This window comes from Phoca vitulina, unplaced genomic scaffold, assembly GCF_004348235.1.
Source record: "Phoca vitulina isolate PV1807 unplaced genomic scaffold, GSC_HSeal_1.0 scaffold278, whole genome shotgun sequence".
Taxonomy (NCBI): Eukaryota; Metazoa; Chordata; class Mammalia; order Carnivora; family Phocidae; genus Phoca; species Phoca vitulina.
This window is the reverse complement of record NW_022589965.1, coordinates 23,893-44,636: the sequence shown is the minus strand read 5'-3', so window position 1 is coordinate 44,636 and position 20,744 is coordinate 23,893. Positions and strand designations below refer to the sequence as shown.

The window sequence follows — 20,744 nt, the reverse complement described above, 5'->3', positions numbered from 1 at the left end:
CCTGAACCCAGCCGGCCAGCGCCAGTGCTCCATCTGCGAGGCCCCCCCGGCACAAGCCTGACCTCGACCACATCCTCAGGCTCAGTGTGGAGGAGCAGAAATGGCCCTGCGCCCGCTGCACGTTCCGGAACTTCCTGGGCAAGGAGACTTGTGAGGTGTGTGGCTTTGCCCCAGAGCCTGTGCCTGGTGCCTCCGTGCTGCCTGTCATCAACGGGGTCCTGGCGGAGCCCAGGGCCAGCTGCAAGGAGGAAGCCGGTCCCGTGCAGACAGCGGGGCTGGCGTCCGCAGAGCCGGCTCGGGGGCGGCCCCAGGAGGAGGCGGAGGAGGAGGACGCGGAGCCGGAGCAGGGGGAGGAAGGGCGGGCAGCAGAGCCCGGGAGCGGCTGGGCCTGCCAGCGCTGCACGCTGCACAACACACCTGTGGCCAACTCCTGCTCGGCCTGTGGTGGCCCCCGGAAACTCTCGCTGCCCAGAATCCCTCCTGAGGCCCTGGTGGTCCCCGAAGTTGTGGCCCCCGCTGGCTTCCACGTTATACCTGCCCCAGCCCAGCCCGGGGAGGGCACCGAAGCTGACCCACCCTCTGCCACCGACCAGGAGCCCCCCCGGGCGCCATCCTTCAGCCCCTTCTCGCCCACCCTGCAGAACAACCCGGTGCCTCGTAGCCGCCGCGAGGTCCCCCCCCAGCTGCAGCCACTGGTGCCTGAGGCTACCCAGCCTTCACCCTCTGCCGGCTCCAAGGGGCTCCCCCAGGGCCCGGGGCGGACTGCAGCCGGGACCTCCCGCCTGGCAGAGCTGCTGTCCAGCAAGCGGCTGAGCATGCTGGAGGAGGAGGCTGCCGAGGGCAGCCCGGCACCGCAGCGGTGCGGCTCCTGCCCCGCGCCTGGCCCCTCGAGCCCTGCCCGCTGTGAGGCCTGTGGTGCTGCGCCGAGCAGCGATGTCATCGACCTGGCTGGGGACACGGTGCGCTTCAAGCCAGCCAGCCCCTCCAGCCCTGACTTCACCACCTGGTCGTGCGCCAAGTGCACGCTCAAGAACCCCACAGCGGCCCCCAGATGCACGGCGTGCGGCTGCTCCAAGCTGCATGGCTTCCAGGAGCATGGTGAGCCCCCCGCCCGCTGCCCAGACTGCAGCGCCGATAAGTCTGGTCCCTGCTCGGCCCACAAGGCCAGCTGCCCCTTCCCTGGGGTGCCGCCCGAGCGCCCGAGCCAGTGGGCCTGCCCTGCCTGCACTCTGCTCAACGCACCCCGGGCCAAGCACTGTGCTGCCTGTCACACGCCCCAGCTCCTGGTGGCCCAGCGCCGGGGCGTCGCGCCCCTGAGGCGCAGGGAGAGCATGCACGTGGAGAAGCGGCGGCAGACAGACGAGGGTGAGGCCAAGGCCCTCTGGGAAAACATCGTGGCCTTCTGCCGGGAGGTGAGCGCCCTCAGGACGGTGTCCACGCTCCGGGGCTGGCTCTCCCCTTCCCGTGGGCCTCTTCTCTTTGTGCTTCCCCTATCCCCCAGTCAAGGCATTCGCACCTTCTGTCCTTCCCTGGTGTCCCTTCTCTGGCCAGGGAGAGGGAGGAACCGCTTCCCCAGGCTCTGAGCACCGGCCTGGTCCCTATCCCCTGCATCTTGCCCCTCCTTCCTCTTTACCCACGGGGGTCCATGACCCCATGGTCTGTGCTCCTGACCCTTCTTGGGGGTGATTTCCCATCGATGGTGAAGCCACAGGGAAGTGGGGATGCGGGTGGAGGCTTCAGGCCAGCAGGTGGGCCCGGTGCTTCCTCTGGCCATGGAGACCCTGCTGAAACGCGATTGGGACAGTCCCTCACCCTCTTCTGCCCTTGGAGGTGTGGGAGGTCTGAATCCAGGGCAGCATTACCGCCGGAGTCAGTTGGAGGGGCTTTCTGGGGGCTTGTGTCTTGGCTGCCGCATCCCAGCCAAGTCCCCACTTCTCTTACGGGGGCATTCAGCACAGCATGGGGAGCCACCAGGTTCCCTGCACGGCATGCCTACCACCCCAGTGGCCCCCAGGCTGGGGGCTGCGGTGTGTCCCAGGGGCATGCGGTGTCCTGGTTGGCCGCGGTCCCCCATGCCTACATGGGGTGGCGTGGCTCACTCGAGCCGGGGCCAAGCCTTCCACAGTCCAGGAGGCTGCCCACCCCCACCCTCTTTCTTGTGGAACCTTTTCCGGGTGTTCTCCTGGGTGGTGGGTCTGGCCTCAGCTGGGTGGAGCCTGAGCATGAGGCCATGGCCCCTGCAGAACAGCGTGAACTTCGTGGACGACAGCTTCCCCCCGGGGCCTGAGTCGGTGGGCTTCCCTGCGGGTGACAGCGTCCAGCAGCGTGTGCGGCAGTGGCTGAGGCCCCACGAGATCAACTGCTCCGTGTCCAGGGACCCCAGTGCCCCATGGTCCGTGTTCCGCACTCTCCGGCCCTCGGACATCCTGCAGGGGCTGCTGGGGAACTGCTGGTGAGCTGGACGCCCGCGGAGGGGCCGTGTGGCGGGCCGTGTGGTGGTGCTCACCGTCTGGCCCCGGCTCCGTGCAGGTTCCTGAGCGCGCTGGCCGTGCTGGCCGAGCGGCCTGACCTGGTGGAGCGGGTGATGGTGACACGCAGCCTATGTGCTGAGGGCGCCTACCAGGTGCGGCTCTGCAAGGACGGCACGTGGACGACGGTGCTCGTGGACGACACGCTGCCCTGTGACGAGGCCGGCTTCCTCCTCTTCTCCCAGGTTTGGGGGGCGGGTGCGGGGCGGGCATCCGGGTGCCGGCCAGCCTCAGGCCTCGTGACTCCGGCCCTTCCCATAGGCCCAGCGGAAGCAGCTGTGGGTGGCCCTCATCGAGAAGGCGCTGGCCAAGCTGCACGGCTCCTACTTCGCCCTCCAGGCAGGGCGCGCCATCGAAGGCCTGGCCACGCTCACCGGTGCTCCCTGTGAGAGCCTGGCGCTGCAGGTCAGCTCCACTAACCCCCGCGAGGAGCCCGTTGACACTGACCTCATCTGGGCCAAAATGCTGAGTTCTAAGGAGGCTGGGTAAGAGGGGCGGGCGCTGTGGCGGTCAGCGGCGTTGGGAGGAGCGGCGAGATGAGGGGACAGCCAGGCCGGGGCTTGGCACGGTGGGATGAGCAGGGCGTGTGCCCTCTGACCCACACCCTGCGTCCCCACTGTTGCCAGCATCCCTCACTGCCGGGCCGGTGGTCCCGCCTGCTCGGGTGGGGGGGGGGCAGGCAGGAGGTGGCTGCCCGTTGGCCTGTCCCTGCACCCCATGCCTACCACCCCGGGTGGAGCCTGTGATGAGCCTCATCCGGAGCTGGGCCTGTGATGACCGTCAGCGCCTGCTCGGAGCCGCATGGAGAGAGCCCCACAGAGGCACCTGCTGGGAGTGGGGTTTGCCTTCCAGGACCTGGCACACACGGGCCAGTGTGTCTGTGGGAAGGGCCCAGAACCTTAAGCCTGGGAGAGATGGCTCCTTAGTGGCAAGACCTTGTGCTTTCGGCTGGTACTGGGCAGTGTCGCCACCCTCAGAGAGCCACAGCCCTGAGCTGGCAGGGCCAGCCAGCCTCAGGAGGGTTCCAAGGGACGGGGCCTGCCTGACCCCCACCCAGCCCAAGGCCTCTGAGCTTCGGGACCTCAGTGGAGGGACTGGGCCAGCACTTCCTGAGTCCCATGTGTCTCACGTGGGTCCCCACAGACAGGGAGGGGCCCCCTACCTTTCACTCCCCCCCCCCACTGCCCACCTCCCATTCCCCCACCCGCTGGGGGGCAGGGCCAGCAGAGGCTCCTGGTTACTAAGGGGCCCCCAGTCAGGGAGCCTTCCCGGTCACTGAGGCTGCTGTGCCCACACAGGTTTCTCATGGGTGCCTCCTGTGGGGGGGGGCAACATGAAGGTGGATGATGCTGCCTACGAGAGCCTGGGCCTGCGTCCCCGCCACGCCTACTCCATCCTGGATGTCCGAGACGTCCAGGGCTCCAGGTAGGGGCCGGGTGGGTGTGTGGTGGAGGCAGTGGCAGGCGTGGCCGTGGCCGTCAGCCCTGTGGTCCACAGGCTCCTGCGTCTCCGGAACCCGTGGGGCCGCTTCTCCTGGAATGGCAGTTGGTCAGATGAGTGGCCGCACTGGCCAGGGCACCTGCGCAGTGAGCTCATGCCCCATGGCAGCAGCGAGGGTGTCTTCTGGATGGAGTACAGCGACTTCATCAGGTACCTGGACACTGCAGGCGGCGGGTGTGGAGGGTCTGCCCCATGGCCATCCCCGTGCTCCGGCCACCTTTGCCCTGGCTGCCTCCCCTTGTCCCAGCGTGCAGAGTCCTGCCCTGGGGAGCCCGCCTGTACCTCTCCGAATCCAGCTCAGCACAGGGTGGGTGGGCGTGCAGGGCTTGGACCACCAGGGCTCTGCCCTCCCGGATCAGGCCTGGGACCCGGTGCCCCCTGGTGGTGTCCACGGGCAACAGCCGGGACCAGGGCTTCCCAGACACTGGTCCCAGGAGATGCCGAGGGTGGCCTGGGACAGGGAGTGGAGAGGGCACAGGAAGTGCCTGTACCTGAGCTGGGATGAAAGCTGCCCCGTGCGGCTGCCCTCTCGCTCACTAGGTACTTCGACTCGGTGGACATCTGCAAGGTGCACTCGGACTGGCAGGAGGCGCGTGTGCAGGGCTGCTTTCCCAGCTCTGCCAGCGGGCCCGTGGGGGTCACTGCTCTCACGGTGCTGGAGCGCGCGTCCTTGGAGTTCGCCCTCTTCCAGGAGGGCAGCAGGTGGGCGGGGACGGGGGCGGGGCGTTGAGCTGGGGGGTGCCGCTGGGGGCGGGGTGGTGAGCTGCAGGGGCGGGGCCGCGCTGGGGGTGGCGGCAGGATGGTAAGCTGCGGGGCGGGTCCGCGGGGGCGGGGGAGCTGATGGTGGCTGGCGGTGAATTCCAGGGGGCGGGGCGGGGCCTCGGGGGGCGGGGCCGCAGGGGTCGGTGGCGGGGGCAGGAGAGTGAGCTGGGGGGCGGGGGGGGGGGGGGGGGGAGCCGATGGTGGCGGGCCGTGAGCTGCGCAGCGGGGCGCGGCCGCATGGGAACCCGGATCGTGGCAGGCGGTGAGCTCCAGGGGGCCGGGCCGTGCGGGCCCCGCACCTACGTTGACCGCTGCGGTGCGTCCGGCCACAGGCGCGCAGACTCAGTGGACAGTCACCTCCTGGACCTGTGCGTCCTGGTGTTCCGCGCGTCCTTCGGCAGCGGTGGCCGCCTGAGCCTGGGCCGCCTGCTAGCCCACAGCAAGCGCGCCGTCAAGAAGTTCGTCAACTGCGACGTGATGCTGGAGCCCGGCGAGTACGCCGTGGTGTGCTGTGCCTTCAACCACTGGAGCCCCGCCGCGCCGGGCCCTCCGGCCAACACGCAGGGTAACCGCGCACCCGCACCTGCACTCCCCGCCCCGCTCGCACGGAGGTCTGCGCGTGCCCCCCACTCACACGCCCGCCCCCTGGCCCCCCCCGCAGCCTCCAGCCCCTCGGCGGGGGTCCCGCGCTGCACTCCGCAGCCACCCGGCCACGTGCTGGCCGTGTACAGCTCGAGGCTGGTCATGGTGGAGCCCGTGGAGGCCCAGCCGACCACGCTGGCCGACGCCATCATTCTGCTCACCGAGAGCCGGGGCGAGCGGCACGAGGTGGGCCGGCTGGCAGGGTCCCGGGGGAGGGGGACGCGGAAGGAACCCCCGCCCCAGCCCACTCCTGCACTCTGTGTGGCCAGGGACGCGAGGGCATGACCTGCTACTACCTGACGCATGGCTGGGCGGGGCTCATCGTGGTGGTGGAGAACCGGCACCCCAAGTCCTACCTGCACGTGCAGTGTGACTGTTCTGACAGCTTCAATGTGGTGTCCACGCGCGGCAGCCTGCGCACGCAGGACAGCGTGCCCCCCCCGCACAGGTGGGCCCCCCCCCTGCCCCCCCCCCCCCCCCCCCCCACCTCGCTTCCACTGGCCCTCACCGGCCCCCTCCCCCAGGCAGGTCCTGGTGATCCTGTCCCAGCTGGAGGGCAACGCGGGCTTCTCCATCACCCATCGCCTGGCGCACCGCAAGGCTGCCCAGGCCTTCCTCAGTGACTGGACAGCCTCCAGGGGCACCCACAGCCCCCCTCTCACGCCCGAAGTCGCTGGCCTGCATGGCCCCCGGCCTCTGTGACCACTCCACCTTCCCAGCCCCCACGCGCACTTTATGAGGGAGACCCCAGCAGAGGACGCTTGAATCAGAATCTCAGGACCCTGCCCAGGGAGCCAGCAGCTGCAGTAGCTCCCCCTAGGCCTTCCTCCCTGCCCCTCCCTCCTGCCCTGGGCCTCCCCGCTGCCAAGCAGAATACCTCGAACCCGCCTCTAGCGCCAGGGGCCTGTACGCTAGCCCCTCTGACCGACCCCCTCAAGGTTGGGTTCAGACGGCCAGGGCCAAGGTGAGGCTTCTCTTTCCCTGGGGGCTGGGGCCTCCTGCCTGGCTGAGGCAGCCAAGAGCCCTGCTCCTAGAACCACATCTGGGCAGGTCAAGGCCAGGACCCCAGAGTGAGAGCAGGGATCTCTTCCTTGTAGGGGTCAGGCTGGGACTCCAGGATGAAGAGCAGCATCTCCTCTATGATGATCAGAGGCTAGAACCCCTCAGTGAGCAGGGACCACCCTCGTCTGTGGGGGTCAGAGGCTGGGATCCCAGGATGAGAGCAGGGACCACCCCCGTCTGTGGGGGTCAGAGGCTGGGATCCCAGGATGAGAGCAGGGACCACCTCCTTGGGGGACATGAGAGCAGGAGCCTTCTGTCCCTGGCTTGCCCCCAGAGCACATTTCCCCGCCCCCGGCCCCCACAAGGCAAGAAGGGGTCCCTGGAGCCCCAGCAGTGTGTCCCAGGAGGCAGGTGCCTGGCGACCGTGGGCTCAGGGCCGGGGATGGGGGAGGTCCCAGTGGCCCCTCTGGCGACACTATGCAATTCCTGGAGCTCGTTCCAGGATCGAAGAAGCCATGCCCAGGGGCTGGAGGCCAGGGGCTGTGGGTCAGGGTCCAGCCAGGCCCAGGCCCACCCTGCGGTTTGGTGAGGTGGTTTGTCCTCAGCACCACCTGACCTCTGCCAGGACAAGCAGGGTCCGGCAGCAATCCTGGGCCTCCCTGTCTAGGCAGAGGTAGGGCCCAGCAGCCCCTCCCAGCTCCTCCCCCACCTCAGAAGCCCAGGGAGCTGAGCCGTCACCTGGCTACCCGGCCGTCCTCCCTTGAGGCTGCTGTCAGGCCAGAGTCCTGCGTCTGCCCTCGGACATCTGAGGCCAGCTTCCTGGGGGCCTGCTTGGCCTCAGTGTCCTGCAGCCCCCAGGCCATGGGCAGCCCTATGGGGCTTGGGGGTCTTTTACACCTAGAGAAACATCGGGAAGCACGCCACTCCCCTTTGGGCCTCCTTTATATTCCCTCCTTTTACTCTGAGCTGTGAATATTTTTAACCCTGTATATATGGCCAGCTCTTCTGACACAGAGACTATTTTATCACTTGTCAGTCCCCATCCCTGTAGGATGGTTCTCCATGGGTGTTTCCAGACTCAGGCTCCAATGGACCAAATAAAAATGTTTTGTTTTGTAAGGGTGCTTCCAGGTCTGTCTGCCGCCCCTCCCAGGGTCCCTGGGCTCCCGCGCCCCCTCCACAGGCCGGGGCTGTGCTGAGGGGCATCCGAGCCTGACCCCGGGGCGGGGGGAGGGCAGCACCTCAGTGGATGTGGCTCGCCAGCGCCCCAGGTCAGGCTCACAAGGAGCCTTTAGGGGCACCCTGCTTGCCGCTTGCGTGTGCCCTTGAAGGACTGGGTGTCCGGGCGGGGCAGAGGCTTGGGTCAGACCGCGCAGTGGTCAGCAGACTGGTCCCCACGCAGGCAGAACAGCAGGTGCACAGTTGCTCCTTGTGCGACATCTGCTCTCGAGGGCGGGGCGGGGGCGCTGTCTGAATCTGTCAGGGTCATTAGGCGGGAGCAGATGGAGTGAGGGGGCTGCACAGGGAGAAAAGTTTCCATCCGGGCTGGTGGCTGTCCACTCCTCCTTGGCCCCAGCCGGCCAGCCCACGTCCCCACCATCCCCGTCTCGTGGGGGGCAGGCCGGGGAGCGGCGTGCACAGCGGCGGCTGCCGCCCGCCCCCCCGACGGAGGCGCGGCGTAGGGGGGCCGCAGAGGCCGGTGCTCGGGCGGGTGTAAGAGGCCTGTCACAGGCCAACCTATCAAATGTGAAAGCAATTAAAGGCACCAGCAGTGTGCGCTCCGGGCAGGCCTCGGGCAGCAGGATAGCTGCCACAGCACATCTCACGGGCACCCTGCACCGGCCACACTGCACCTCGTCCCGTGGGGGGGGCCGGGGCGCGTCCATCTGGAGTTGGCACGGGGCTGGCCCTGGCACCCCTGGGGCGTCCTGGCAGCCTGGACCCACGACCCTCCCGGGGAAGGCTCAGGAAGCAAGATGTGGGAACAGTGGCTTCCCGCGGTCCTTGTGCCAGGCCAGGCAGGGGTCTCCGCTGGGGGCAGGGGGCCGTGTGCCCACCCCCTCCCCTGGAACCCTCGCATGCAGGGGAGGAGGCTCTAGCAGGGAGACTGCACGGAGGCTGGGACGAGGGGCCAGGTGTCCCCGGCCCCAAAGGGCACACACTGTCCGAGGAGGAGTTGGGGGACCCCATAGACCAGACCCTTAGTTATGACCTAGGAGCTCATGGAGGGTGCTGGCAAGGGGCCAAGGTGGGAGCGTGGCCTGGGTCAGGGGGCCCCTGGGGAGGCGGCTGGTGGTGTGGAGAGAGGATGGGGGACCGGCCAGCCTGGCCGGGGCAGGGACCTTACCTGCCAAGCCCTTGGCCCTGACTGGCGGCACCTGGCTCCCAGGGCTGCCAAAATGGGGAGCAGGCACAAGGCCAGGGGCCGTCCCCCTCCTCACTGGTGGGCCCCCGCCCCCACCTCAGCCTGCTAGGTCTCCCGCCTTCTGGCCACTGGGGCTCCTGGTCCTGGGCCCTCCTGCCCCTCTCTGCCTGCTGGCTTGGCCCCGTGCCGCCCACGGCCCTCTCTCCCGGCCTTTCGTCCAGGCCGCCTCCCTGCCCACTCGGCCGCGGCGGCCTTCTCCAGGCGGGCGACGGTGTGTTCTCACTTGTGAGGCATCCCTGTCAGAAGCACTTAGTGTACAAATTAGCCGCGGCCTCCCGCCTCCCTCCGCATGGCTGTGGGCGCTGGGCTGACAGGGCCGAGGCTCCGGGCGCTCTCCCGCCCGCCCCGGGCGCCCACACAGCCCGCGTGCACCCCTGGCCGCCCGCCCATGACCGAGCAGGAAGGCTGTTCCTCGCCAGCCAACCAGGGCTCCTCTCAGGGCCCCCGACCTTGACCCGGCCCCGGGGGGTGGGGGGGTGGGGGGTTGGTGACTGCAACAGGGCAGAGCGTCCGGCAAGAGGCCGGGGGTCCTGAGCTCCAGGCCTGGCGCCTGGCTCTGTCCCAGAGCTGCAGTCCGGTGTTGCGAGCTGTGGGGGGACCTGGAGCTGGCTCAGCAGCCCCCACCTGCCCCGCCCGTTGGCTGGCCTGCCACTCAGGCAGGGAAAATCGTGTGTGACAGGCCCAGGAAGGCCGGGCCCCGGGGGCCGCGGAGCAACGCACACAGCTTCTCTCCCAACATATGGCTGCTGTCGGCCCCAGGCGCTGCCCGGCCAACGCGGGCTTGCAAGCGGGTGGGGGTTCAGGCGGCCTGAGCCTCTCATCCCATCAGTCTGGCCACACTGCTACCTCCGTGAGTCGAAAGGCCCCTGCCCCGGCTCGCATGCCTCCCATGACAGGGAGCTCACTCCTGCTGCACGCAGCCCTTCCCTGTCCCACCAGGGAGTGACCTGAGGCACACAGAGAGTCACCCTACACCCCACCCCAGGGTGGCCAAGGACCTAACATGTCCGGGGACGGAGCCGCGGGGGGGGCTGCGGGGGCCTCCAGAACGAGTAGCCTGCAGCTGGTGGGGGAGGGCTCAGCAAAGCTCGCGTGGGCAGAGTCATCATCCGCAGGCCCAGGGGAGCTGGGGCCGGAGGGCTTCTCCTGGGGTCCCCCGGTGCCAGGAGCTTCCCAGCTGGGCTTCCTCCCTCGGGGTGGGCCTGCTCTGCCCCACGTCCCTGGGCCTGTTTGGGCGGTCCCCTCACAGATTCCCTGAGAATCCCCCAGGCTCTGCATGTGCCCTGCCCTCACTAACCTGCAGCGGGGACCCACAAACCTGCTCACATCCCTGCCCGTCCCTGGCTCCACGGCTTCCCGCACAAGCCCGCCAGGAATCTCCCGTGACCCCACAGTGCTTGTGGGGTCAGCAGCCTCAGGCTGGCATCCAGGACCCTCAGGTGGGACCCTGCCTCCTTTGGCCCAAGCCCTGGGCCCAGCCCTCCGAGCCAGGAGTCCCTGAGGCCACCTCGAAGAGACAAGAAGAAATACCCAGGATGACCCATGTTCTGGGCCCAGGGGTCTTCTGCACGGTGCTCACCTCTCCCAGGGGCTCCTAGACCCCACCTGGGGCCCCAGCCTCTCCCAGCGTCTGCCCGGCCGCTGTACCTGTCCTGGTGAGGGCTGTGTGTGGACACTGAGGAGGTGAGACAGGCCTGCTGGGGGCCCCGCTCACTGCCCCTTGCCTTCTCCGGCCGCGCATCCATCCTGACCACTCGCTCCTGCACGCGTATACCAGCGTTAATGGAGGTGACAGGCAGACTGCCGTGGGCAAGCCAGGCAGAGGGGGTTAATAGCCAAAATGAGGCTCTGGCTGGGGTCAGAGGGAGGGGCTGGGGATCCCCACTGCACCCTGCACCAGGACCAACTGAGGAGGAGGCTCCCCAGAACCCCGCTGGTGCCTGAAGCACCCAGAGACCAGGTCTCCTACCCGCCCCCGCCCATGAGAGGAACAAGGCAGGGGTCTCAGAGCTCAGAGCCGCACGGCTGACCAAGCCCCAAAGCCAAGGGGGTCCCTGTCCTGCTTCAGGGGGCAGGGGCCAACTCTCCAGGCCCAAGCTCCCCCCAACATGTATGGGGTGGGTCCCAGCGGGAGCGTTATGACCCACCCCCACCCCCACTCCTGAGTGGGAAGATGTGCCAGTGATGAGGGAGCAGATGGGCGTTGGGCAGAGGGCACAGGGGTGCAAGGGGCTGGCATCGATGTCCCAGCCTTGCCTGGCCACAGGTGCTGGGGACAGTCACCTGTGCCCCTGGGGGGCTGGCCCGGCTCACACTCCCATGCAAAGGCCATTGGGTTGCAGCCACCCAGCTGGGCTCTCGGGCCCACCCCTGCACAGACCCCTCCTGGAAGCCCAGAAGCGCGCGCAGGTCACGCCCCTAGGTGCTGAGTCCCTCTGGAGGTGCCGCCACCTCTCCTCTTCCTCACACTTCTGGAAAAGCCCATGCATGGGGTGGCCTCCATGGCTGGTGCTGAAGCACGTCCTCCCGGGGGCTCTTCTTGTTTGTCCTGCCACCTGGAGTCCCGGCTTCCTCCCTCCTTTCTGGGGCTCACGCGGGCTTCACTGGCTGTCCTCTCTGCACTCCGAAAGGCAGGGTTCCCAGCAACGAGGACTTTCTGGTCCATCACCTTCCTTCCCCTGAACGATGGCAACAGCCTCCGGCGAGTCCGTACCCTGTGCGGGCAGCTGTGGCCCCTCCCAGACCCTCGGAGGGCTCAGCCGGAGGGGTGTGGGGAAGCAAGGAGCCATCCCTGGGACCAAGAGGCCAAGGCCTAGGATCCAGGAGTCCCCGGATCCCACGCCGTCTCCGGGTGGCCTGTGCCCTTGCCCCCTCTGGACCAGGCCCGTGATGAGGGACCCAGGCCTGGCTCAGCACATCCAGGGGCCTGTGTGCAGAAGGAACAGGCCTCCTGGCCTCTACTCTCCACAGGGCTGCTGGCGTGACGGCCGTTCAAGCTGTCTCCCAGCCTGGGGCTGCCTGCACGGTCAGCTGGTCAGCTGGGCCAGGCCAGGCGAGCAGAGAGAAGGCTGGCGTGCTGTGCCACCCAGCCCCCAGCCCTAGCCTTTGCACTTGAGGAGGAGAAGCGAATCCCTTCGGGTGGTGTCAGGGAAGGTGGCACTGGGCCAAGAAGGAGACACTCGCCCTCCAACCGGCATCTTCGCCCTGGGCACCCCCAGAACCCTGGGGTCCTGTTCCTTATGGATGCCTGTCACAGTCGAGCAGAGCCCCAGGAGACCCATACCAACAACTGAGCCACGGGCTGGTCACCCTCCTGCACAGATGGGGAAACTGAGGCCAGGTTCACGGGGCCCGGGAGGTGCTGGACTCTGGATCCAGGGCTCTACGCTGGCTGCCCTCCTTGAGGTGCAACACTCAGGGACCCCTAGAGGATACTCCTTCCTTCCCCAAGTTACCCCTGCCCCCCAAATTTAGTGGAGAATACCCCGGAAGACTGGAGCTGAGCCTGCAAGGGGGGGGTGAAGGAGATCCTCCACAGAGCTGGCCTGGAGCAGCCCCCACCCCTCAGGCTGCAGACCCCATCCTGTGCCTGAAATGGTACCATCACACATCTCTGGGTTCAGATGCCTTCCCCCCAAACAAAGGCAAGACTCCCTGAGAGAGACAGAGTCTGGCCCTGCCCCAGCATGTCTGTGTTCTGGAATAGAATTTGCCGGTCAGATGAATTTCTACTAGGACCTAGCTGAGAAGTGGGACCCCTGACCATGAGGTTTTGGCAGCTCGGGGAGCAACATGGAATTTGGCATACTTTGGGAGGTGGGCTGGAAACAGGTCTGGCCATGAGGACATTAGCGGCAGGGGTTTTATGGAGGGTCCTGGACACCCAAGTCTTTCCCTGCCCCCCGCCCCTCCCCCCTCCCAGGTCCTCCCAGGGGAGACGCAGAGCCGTCCTGCAAACAGCAGAGAGATGCAGGGCCTGCACACCTGTCAGGGTGGGGAGGTAGTGTTTCCAGAAAGGGGGAAGTGAGCCCATGGTGACCATCCTTTCCTGAGCCCGGACCCATCGGTGGGCAGGGCAGGGCTTCAGTGAGTGTAGGTCCATTCAGCCTTCTGTTTGGAGAAGAGGAAACGGCCCTGGAGTCAAGGCTTGGCGGAGGAGAGCTGGCGAGGGGAGGAGATTTGCTTTCTGTGCACTGGGCTCTGCCGGCGGGCTCCAGGCTCCAGCCCTCCTGGGGCTCTGTCTCTTGGCTGGTCTGGGCTCTTGCCCCATCCCAGGCTGGGCTGCAGCCGTCCCCAGGCTGGCTGTGTGCCCCACAGCTCCCCCTGTCCCAGGGCTCAGCCCCCAGGCCTTGGCTCAGGAGGGCGGCTGTCAGGGGCCAGAGCCCTGCCCTGACGGATGAGTGCTGACGGCGCCTCTCCCTGCGCCCTGGGCCGCTGACACCCCGTCACACCGCTGCGGGGACCCCGGGAGACCTGGCCGCCGCTGCGCACCCCGGCAGCAGCCTGCAGGCGACGGGGGCGGGGACGGTGCCAGGCGCCCCTCATTCGGCCACACACCTGCGCCTCCACTCCCCGCGTCCACACCGCTACCCGCCCGTCCCTGCCGCTCGGGCGCTACCACCGGTCTCACCGGCCACCGTTCCACCCAGGAGGTGCCGGCGCTGCGGAGAGGGCTGAGCAAGCGGGTCCTGGCGCGCGAGGTGAGTGCGCGCGAGGGGGCGGCTGTGGGCGGGGGGCACCTGGGGTGCCCCCGGGGAGACCAATCCCCGCGCTGGCGAGTCCCCTCCCCCCGTGAGCCCGGGTCGGAGGTCGCAGCGCCCCCGAGCCCCAGCGCGCCGTGGCGCACGCGCGGAGGTCCCGCCGCCAACTTCGGTGGGTGCGAGTCGGCGTCGGGGGGACGCGCGCGGTCGGCGGCGGAGGCTTCGGGACCGGCTGCCGAGTGAGTGACCGCAGACCGCGCGGGGGGCCGCTCCCAGCGCCGGGCCTCATTTTCCCCTGCGGGAGTCCCTGTCGCTGCCCCGAGGGCCCGAGCCGGTCCCGCGGGGTCCGGGATCGCGGCTGGCACCGGGCGGCGCTGAGAAGGGAAGTTTCCGCCGCGTCCTCGGGGCCTCGCGCAGACTTCGCCGGGCGCCTCGGGCTCCGATCCGGCCCGCGCGCAGGTGGGGCGGGCGGGCGCCGGCGGCGGCGCGTCCAGCGAAGTTTGGGGGCCGTGCGGGGCCGGGGTGGGCTCGAGGGGCGCGGGGGCGACGAGACTCCAGGAGTGTCCAGGCGCGGGTGGGGCAGCCCCAGCCCCCATGTCCCTCACTTCTGCGCACGGGGACCCCCCTGGGCGCAGCAGCCCTGTCCCTGTAATAGGGCGCCATCCCTCCGGCGGTGCGGTGCGCCGCGGAGGGGGAGGGAGTTGGGGTCTTGACCTCAGCCAAGGAGGAGCCTGGTCACCCCTCTCTACCAAGCCCTGTGGGGCGCTGGCCAAGTCTCAGGTGGTCAGGGGGGATGGGAGGGCTCCAATCCCCCTGCTGGCGGCTCCAGGCGCTGGGTGCCTTCTCTCCCACCCTGGAGTGGGGCCTCCTTCTCCTGTCTGGACACCAGTACTCTCCCGGACAGGGAAAGGTTAGCGGGCTCAGGTGTGTGGGCCAGCACACTGGGGGTGCAGGCTGCCCTAGGAGCGTGCACCCAGTCACGCGTTGGGACATGGGTGCAAATGAATGTGCTTTGGGGTGTGTGTGGGTGCATGCTGGTGTCTAGGGGCGTCCTCTGCTTGTGCACAAGCATGCTGGGTGGGTGCCAGGCATCCTCTGGGTCCCCGTGGGGTCAGTAGCTGCTGAGATGGCGCCTGAACAGGCCCCCACACACACACCCAGGTGACTGATATGAAGAGGGAGCACGGGAGGAGCCTGCCACCTCCTGAGTCCAGGGGCCTGACTGGGAGGTGGGATGGGTGGTGGCACCAGGCGGCACAGCTGTGTGGCTCCCAGGGCCGGGTGATCGATGTGGTCCCGGTGCAGCCGCCTCTGTCTCCCAAGCACACATGCCCATTTGTCATCTGTATCTTGGGGAGGGCTCGGGAGACAGGGATGTGGCCCCCCTCTGCTCCCACCACCAAGTCCAAGAGGGTCTGCAGCCCCTCGGGGAGCCCCAGGCTCTTTCCTGAGCCCAGCCCCCTCCTCCCAACCCCCACACTCTTCTCCGAGCCCCGTCCCCTTCAAGACATGGACACCCGCAAACCAGTCAGTCCTCATCTGCTTTCTCCTGCAGTGGTGGTTGCCATGCTGATCCCCCTTTGAAGGGCCCCTTCAAATGGGCAGCCCTCTCCACCCCTCTGGGGGTGCCCACCCAGTGTTTGGGGGCGGCAGAGCCTGAAGGCCAGCAGGGGAGGACAGCCTGTGCCCCGTGGCTGCACTGCACCCCAGCCCTGCCCTGCTCGATGCGCCGGCCAGCCCTGAGTCCTAGGGAACAGGGCGAGTGTCTGCGTGTCCGCATCCCTAAGAGTGTCGGTTACCATGTCGGTCCTCAGGTGTGTGTGCACCTGTGTGTGCACATTCCCTTGAATGTGTCCAGGTGCCTGACTCGCCACTGCGGCTGGGCTGTGAGTCCTTCCGTGTGCACCACCACCGTGTCCACTCTGAGTGGTGTGTGTGTGTGTGTGTGTGCCCAGGCCCCATGCATTCTGGTGGCTGACTCTCTACCGAGTCGGCCTAGCCATGCAGAGGCTGTCCCTCTAGGCGCTGGGTAAGGGCTCATCTGGAGCCTTGTAACGCTCGTGTGCACACACCCGAAGCCGGTGTGCACACACTCAACGTGTGCCCCACGCAGGCGCTCACTGGGGCGGTGGATGGCCCAGGTGGTGGCCCAGATGGAGAGTGGAGCGGCTTCCGAGCGAGTGTGTGGGGTGTGGGGGGAGGAGGGTCTTGGCTGAGCTTGGCCGCTGCAGGCTCGGCCGCTGACCTGCCTGAAGCCACCCAGATGGATGAGGCTGAGCAGGTGGCTGTGCCGTGGGGCCATGCTGGGACGCCCACGCCCCCCCCGCCTGGCCTGGCCCCACACGAGGCTGACCCCCTCAGAGACCTCCCGCGCCCACCCGGCTCCCGCCAGAGCAGGGACACACGTGCATGCGCACACACGCGTGTGCACACACACGCACGCGCACACGGTGTTTGTGAAACTCAGAGCTGGTCTCTCAGCACAGCAGCTTTCATCCTGGCTCCCCAGCACAGCGGAGGGCTCTGGGGGGGGGCGGTGGGACAAGGAAGGGCGGGTGTCCCCAGGAGCCATACCTGGCTTGGAGTCGCTCAGCAAATGGCCATCGGGCAGACAGAGACTCAGGCGGGCATGAGTGGGATCAGCCCAGAAATGGGCCGGCTGGGAGCTGGCGGGCCTGGGGTGGGGGGGTGAACATGATAAAATACAGGATGCCTAGTTAACCTTACATTTCAGAGAAACAACAAGCTTTTTTTAGCATACATTCCAAACATTGGCTAGAACATATCTCTGCTACGGAAGTATTCGCTGTTTACCCAAGTCAGACTGAACTGGTGTCTTTTATTTTGATCTGCCATCTGGGGCGACCCTAGCCGAGTGCGTGGAGCTGAAGGAGGAGGTGGGGGAGGCCAGGGGAACCGCACACACAAGGGCGGGGGGAGCGGGCTGCAGGGTGGAGCTGGGTGCCCGTGCCCCCAGCTCTTGTCCTCGCAGCCCTGGGAGCTGTGGGCGGAGGGCAGTGGGGAGCCGGGCGGGGGGTGGGCACTGACCAAGGCCCCCTGTGCGCAGGTGGCCATGGGGCCCGGGCCGGCCCACTAGCAGGCCGCCATGTCCCGCGAGGGGGGCTCCTGCCGCCTGGGCACCGGGGCGCGGGCGCGGGCTCGGAAGCCCAAGAAGCCGCACTACATCCCGCGGCCGTGGGGCAAGCCCTACAACTACAAGTGCTTCCAGTGCCCGTTCACCTGCCTAGAGAAGTCGCACCTGTACAACCACATGAAGTACAGCCTCTGCAAGGACTCCCTCTCCCTGCTGCTCCACTCCCCGGACTGGGCCTGCCGCCGCGCCCCCACCGCGCCCCGGCCCCGCGCACCCAGCCCGGACCGCCCCCTAGGCCCCACAGACCCTGGCAGCCAGCCCCGAGGACCACAGCTGCCCGTCGCTCCCGCCACACCCGACCCGGCCTCCCGTGTCCTGTCCCCGCGCCGCCACGTCGGGGGCCCAAGGCTGGGGGCTGATGGGTACCCCGGGGTGCCATCCCCCCTGGCCCGGGAGGCTGCCCAGAAGGATGTGGGCCTTGGGGGGCTCCTGGCCGAGGCGTGGAAGCCAGGGCCGGGCGGGGGCCGGAGGCGCATAGCCGTGCTGGACGCGGCTGCAGCGGGCCCTGAGAGCGGGGGGGTCCCCTGCTACCCCCCGCCCACCCCCAGCGAGCTCCCTGAGGCCCAGAGCCTCCATCTGTCCCTGCTAGGTGTCGACTGCCCTCTGGGCCCTGGTCTCTTCTCCTACCTGGGGCCCTCCCTGGCTGCCACAGGCCACATGCCCTTTCTGGCCTCGGCTAGCCCCCTGTTGCCCCCGGCCTCTGCTTTCCCGTCCCCACAGACCCCTGAACGCCCTGCCCTGGTCCCCCGCTTGTACTATCCCCTGCTCCTGGAGCATACGCTGGGGCTGCCGGCAGGCAAGGCTGTCCCTGCCAAGCCCCTAGCCCCCCAAAAAGGTCCCCCTGGGACTCCGGCCCCAGGGCCGCTGAAGGTGCCAGTACCCGGGCTGGGCAGGCCCTGGCCCCGTGGAGCCCCCAGGGACTCAGGGCAGGAGGGGGAGCTGGAGCAGGCTGCCCAGAGTGACCCCAAGAGGAAGCTGCCCCTGGGAAGCAGGTTGGAGCCCCTGAAGGCCCCCTCCAGCACGGTGAAGTTCAGTGCCCAGAGCAGGTAGGTGTCAGGGGCCCCTGGCCACGGGGGTGGGGAGGGGTGGGAGGTGAGCTGGCCAGGGTGGCTGGGCCCCATTCTTCAGGCCACAGAGGAGAAACCAAGGCCAGAGAGCCAGACTCTCTATCCTTCTGGGATCCCAAGGCCCTCAGCCAGGCTGTAAAGGGGTCGCCAGGGGGTGTGGCGCAGGGACTGGGGGCACTGGGGAGGTGGGCAGTGCAGCCTCTTGACCGGCTTCTACCCCCTAGCCTTCGGACTGGCCCCTCCGTGATGCTCTGGCCTGAGGACAAGGAGCCAGGCAACTCCGAGACCCCGGGCCCTGCAGCCCCCCTGCCCCAGCAGCCCCTGGGCCTGATGCCAGGTGGCCCCGGGCACGTGGGTGAGGACCTGACTCGGGCCCTTGGTGACTATGCCAGGGTAGAGCAGCGCCTGGGGCAGTTGGTGCCTGCCGGGGGTCTGGCCCCTCGGCCTCTGCGGGAGCAGCTTGGCAAGATCCGCCAGGAGCTGCTCACCATCCACCAGACGCTAGAGTGGGCTGTTCGGCCACCGGATGCACCCCTCGACCTCTCTGTGAAGCGGGCGCCCACCAAGGGGCCCAAGGGGCCGGTGGGGGCCTGGGGGCAGCTGGAGCTGGGCCCCACGCTGGCCGGGGGGACCCCGGAGCCACCTAGCATGCTGGGCCCCACAACAGCTGAGCCTTTCTCTAGCCACACCACCAAATGCGAGGCTGACTCCAGTGTCCCACTCCCGGGCCTGCCCCTTCAGGCCTCAGAGGACCCTGTCATTCCTGGCAGCAGCTGGGGTGCCCGTGGCGGGTCTGGGGGCTCCTGGCCCCCTGAGGCTGTCCCTAGCCTCCAGAGCCCCCCGGGCGCCAAGGTCTGACCACAGCATCTGCTGCCTCCTCTGTTCTTAACAGACAGGGCCCTTCAACCCCGTGTCCACTGCCTGGCCCCCCACCTGCCCCAGCCCCAGGGGTGTGGCCTAGAGCCTGCCCAGCATGCCCATGGACTGACCTCACCTGCCACGGCTGTGGCCTATCTCTGGGGCCACAAGGGACAGCAGAGAGTCATAGCTCCTTAGTGATCACAGTTGTGAACGTTTAAATAGAAACCATCTTCACATACCCTGTCTGGGCCTCCTTCTTGCCTCAGCGTCCACCACTGAGACACTCCCTGCCAAGGAGATGTCCCTGGCCTCCACATCTGAGTGGCCAGTGTCCCGGGCCACCCTGCTGGGCATCCACCTTCAGACCCGGACCTGCCTCCTGTGGACTGGCCCCCCCTCCAGGCCAATGGGGGGCTTTCCATCAAAGGGGGTAGAACCAGGAGAGATGGGGAGGCAGGTGTGGGTGGGAGCTAGTCAGGCCTGTGTTCCAGCATGTTGCTGGTGGACAGGGACCCCTGGGCCTGCCTCCAGCCCCCGTGTCTGGCCAGGGCAGCCCTGATGTCAGATTCTCGCTGGAGGCTGCTCCTGCTATGGTTAAGTGGTGCCCCCACATTCTGTGGCCCAGGGCTGTTTGCCCGGCGTGGCCTCCGCTGGCCCCCAGCCAGCCCCTGCAGCCACGATAGGCATCGGGTGGCCTTCACAGCTCACTGCCTCCCTCCCTGCACAGCCACACTTGGCCCTTCCCACAGGCGGGGGGCAGGGGGCAGGCAGGGAGGGGTGCCCGCGGGACCCTTGGACCCAGCTAATGACTTCTCTCCCCGGGAGCTGGCCATACCTCTGTACCCACCCAGGAATGGCCCCAGGGAGGGCAGTTCCTGCCTGTGCCCGGCTCCCCGAGCTGGACCAGCCGGGCTGGGGCCAGTTGGAGCAGGACCTACGGCTGCCCCATTAATTGTGCTCGGCAGCAGATAGCATCGGCCGTCCACCCCACCGTGGGGCATTAAGAGGCCAAGTCCAGAGCTGGGGTGTGGGCCAACCAGGTGGGAAGCACTATGGGTCACAGACAGGCACTGACCCCTCCCTTCCAGGGGCTTCCTGGAGAGTCCCCAGGTCCTGTGTCCGAGGGAGACCCGCTCCTCCTTGGCCCTCTATTGGCACCCCCATGTGTCTACTGCACCCAGATTTCTTATCACCACCAGGCAGACGTGAGCTTAGGGGGCATCAACCCAGTTTCACAGGCGTAGAAACAGGACCCAACCCTGCCAGTTTTGAGGGGTAGGATGAGCCCCTTGGAGATTCCCCACCCCAGACTCTGGTGAGTGACCCAGCCCACATGTAAGGGGTGCATCCCCTTCCCCGAGGGCCTGACCCCGTGGTCCTACTGGGGGAGTGTGGGTGAGGCGGACTCACACGGATGTTAGCTCAGTGCCTCCTGAATTCATGAATTGCATTACGGCAGGTTTTGGAGGGGTGTGGGGGCCTCCCTGGAGAGGGGTGGGCTGAGCTGACCATGAGTGGCATCCGGATATGCAGGGACAGTGGGAAGAATGTCCCAGAGGCCAGTGCAAAGGACCCGAGGCAGGAATGTGGCAGGACTGGGGCGCCCCTAGGGGGTTTAGCAGCTGAGTGATGACGCCACACAGCTTCCCTGGGTTACTGCTCAAACGTGTTCTTGGCCCGCGTCCCACATGCCCCTCCCACTTGCCCATGCCCGCTTTGTCAAGGTGGCCCCTCCCTCAGGCTGGTTTCTAACAACAGAGGCTGTTGCTGCTGGAGCGAGGTCGGGAGGCTAGCCCCAGGTAGGAGACCACCCCCCGCCCGCCTCTCTGCTCTCGGAGAGCCCCCCTGCCTAACCCTTCAGGGGTTGGAAGCTTCCAGGGTCTTTGTGGGGGCAATGGGCAGAGCCTTGGGCTGCCCCCTAAGAAGGGTCACTTTCCTTGCCTGAAGGAAGGAAGGGTTCCCTGGGCAGATGAGTTTGAGAAACACTGCCCATCTGTCACCATCCCCCTCTACCCCCTGCCCCCCCCCACACACCTCGGGACCTCCCAATGCCTGGGAGCTCATGCAGGCCTCAGAGAAAAACCCGTAGCTACCTTCACAGGT

At 67.6% G+C, this 20,744-nt stretch overlaps 2 protein-coding genes across 2 annotated transcripts; both read left to right on the top strand.

The window, feature by feature from the left end:
• Window positions 1-7: 7 nt before the first annotated feature.
• On the top strand, window positions 8-7,628 carry LOC116629101 (calpain-15-like; the record flags this gene model as incomplete). The annotated part of the gene is given in 13 exon segments (XM_032399401.1): window positions 8-43; window positions 45-1,412; window positions 2,244-2,452; window positions 2,530-2,713; window positions 2,790-3,013; window positions 3,827-3,848; window positions 3,850-3,953; window positions 4,026-4,178; window positions 4,569-4,730; window positions 5,123-5,355; window positions 5,452-5,618; window positions 5,702-5,880; window positions 5,957-7,628. Coding segments are annotated over 13 exon segments (3,219 nt in total), but the record flags the coding sequence as incomplete, so codon positions are not given.
• A 9,037-nt stretch (window positions 7,629-16,665) lies between these two features.
• LOC116629099 (proline-rich protein 35-like) lies at window positions 16,666-18,638 on the top strand. Its single transcript, XM_032399399.1, has 2 exons — window positions 16,666-17,759; window positions 18,005-18,638. The coding sequence occupies exons 1-2, from the start codon at window positions 16,666-16,668 to the stop codon at window positions 18,636-18,638; spliced, it is 1,728 nt and encodes a 575-aa protein (XP_032255290.1).
• Window positions 18,639-20,744: the final 2,106 nt, after the last annotated feature.

What these genes read in the sequence shown, in the direction of transcription:
- LOC116629099 (XM_032399399.1), top strand. Translation starts at nt 16,666, where the DNA reads ATGTCCCGCGAGGGGGGCTCCTGCCGCCTGGGCACCGGGGCGCGGGCG. An exon ending in AAGTTCAGTGCCCAGAGCAG is followed by an intron (nt 17,760 to 18,004) that starts GTAGGTGTCAGG and finishes TCTACCCCCTAG; the next exon opens with CCTTCGGACTGGCCCCTCCG.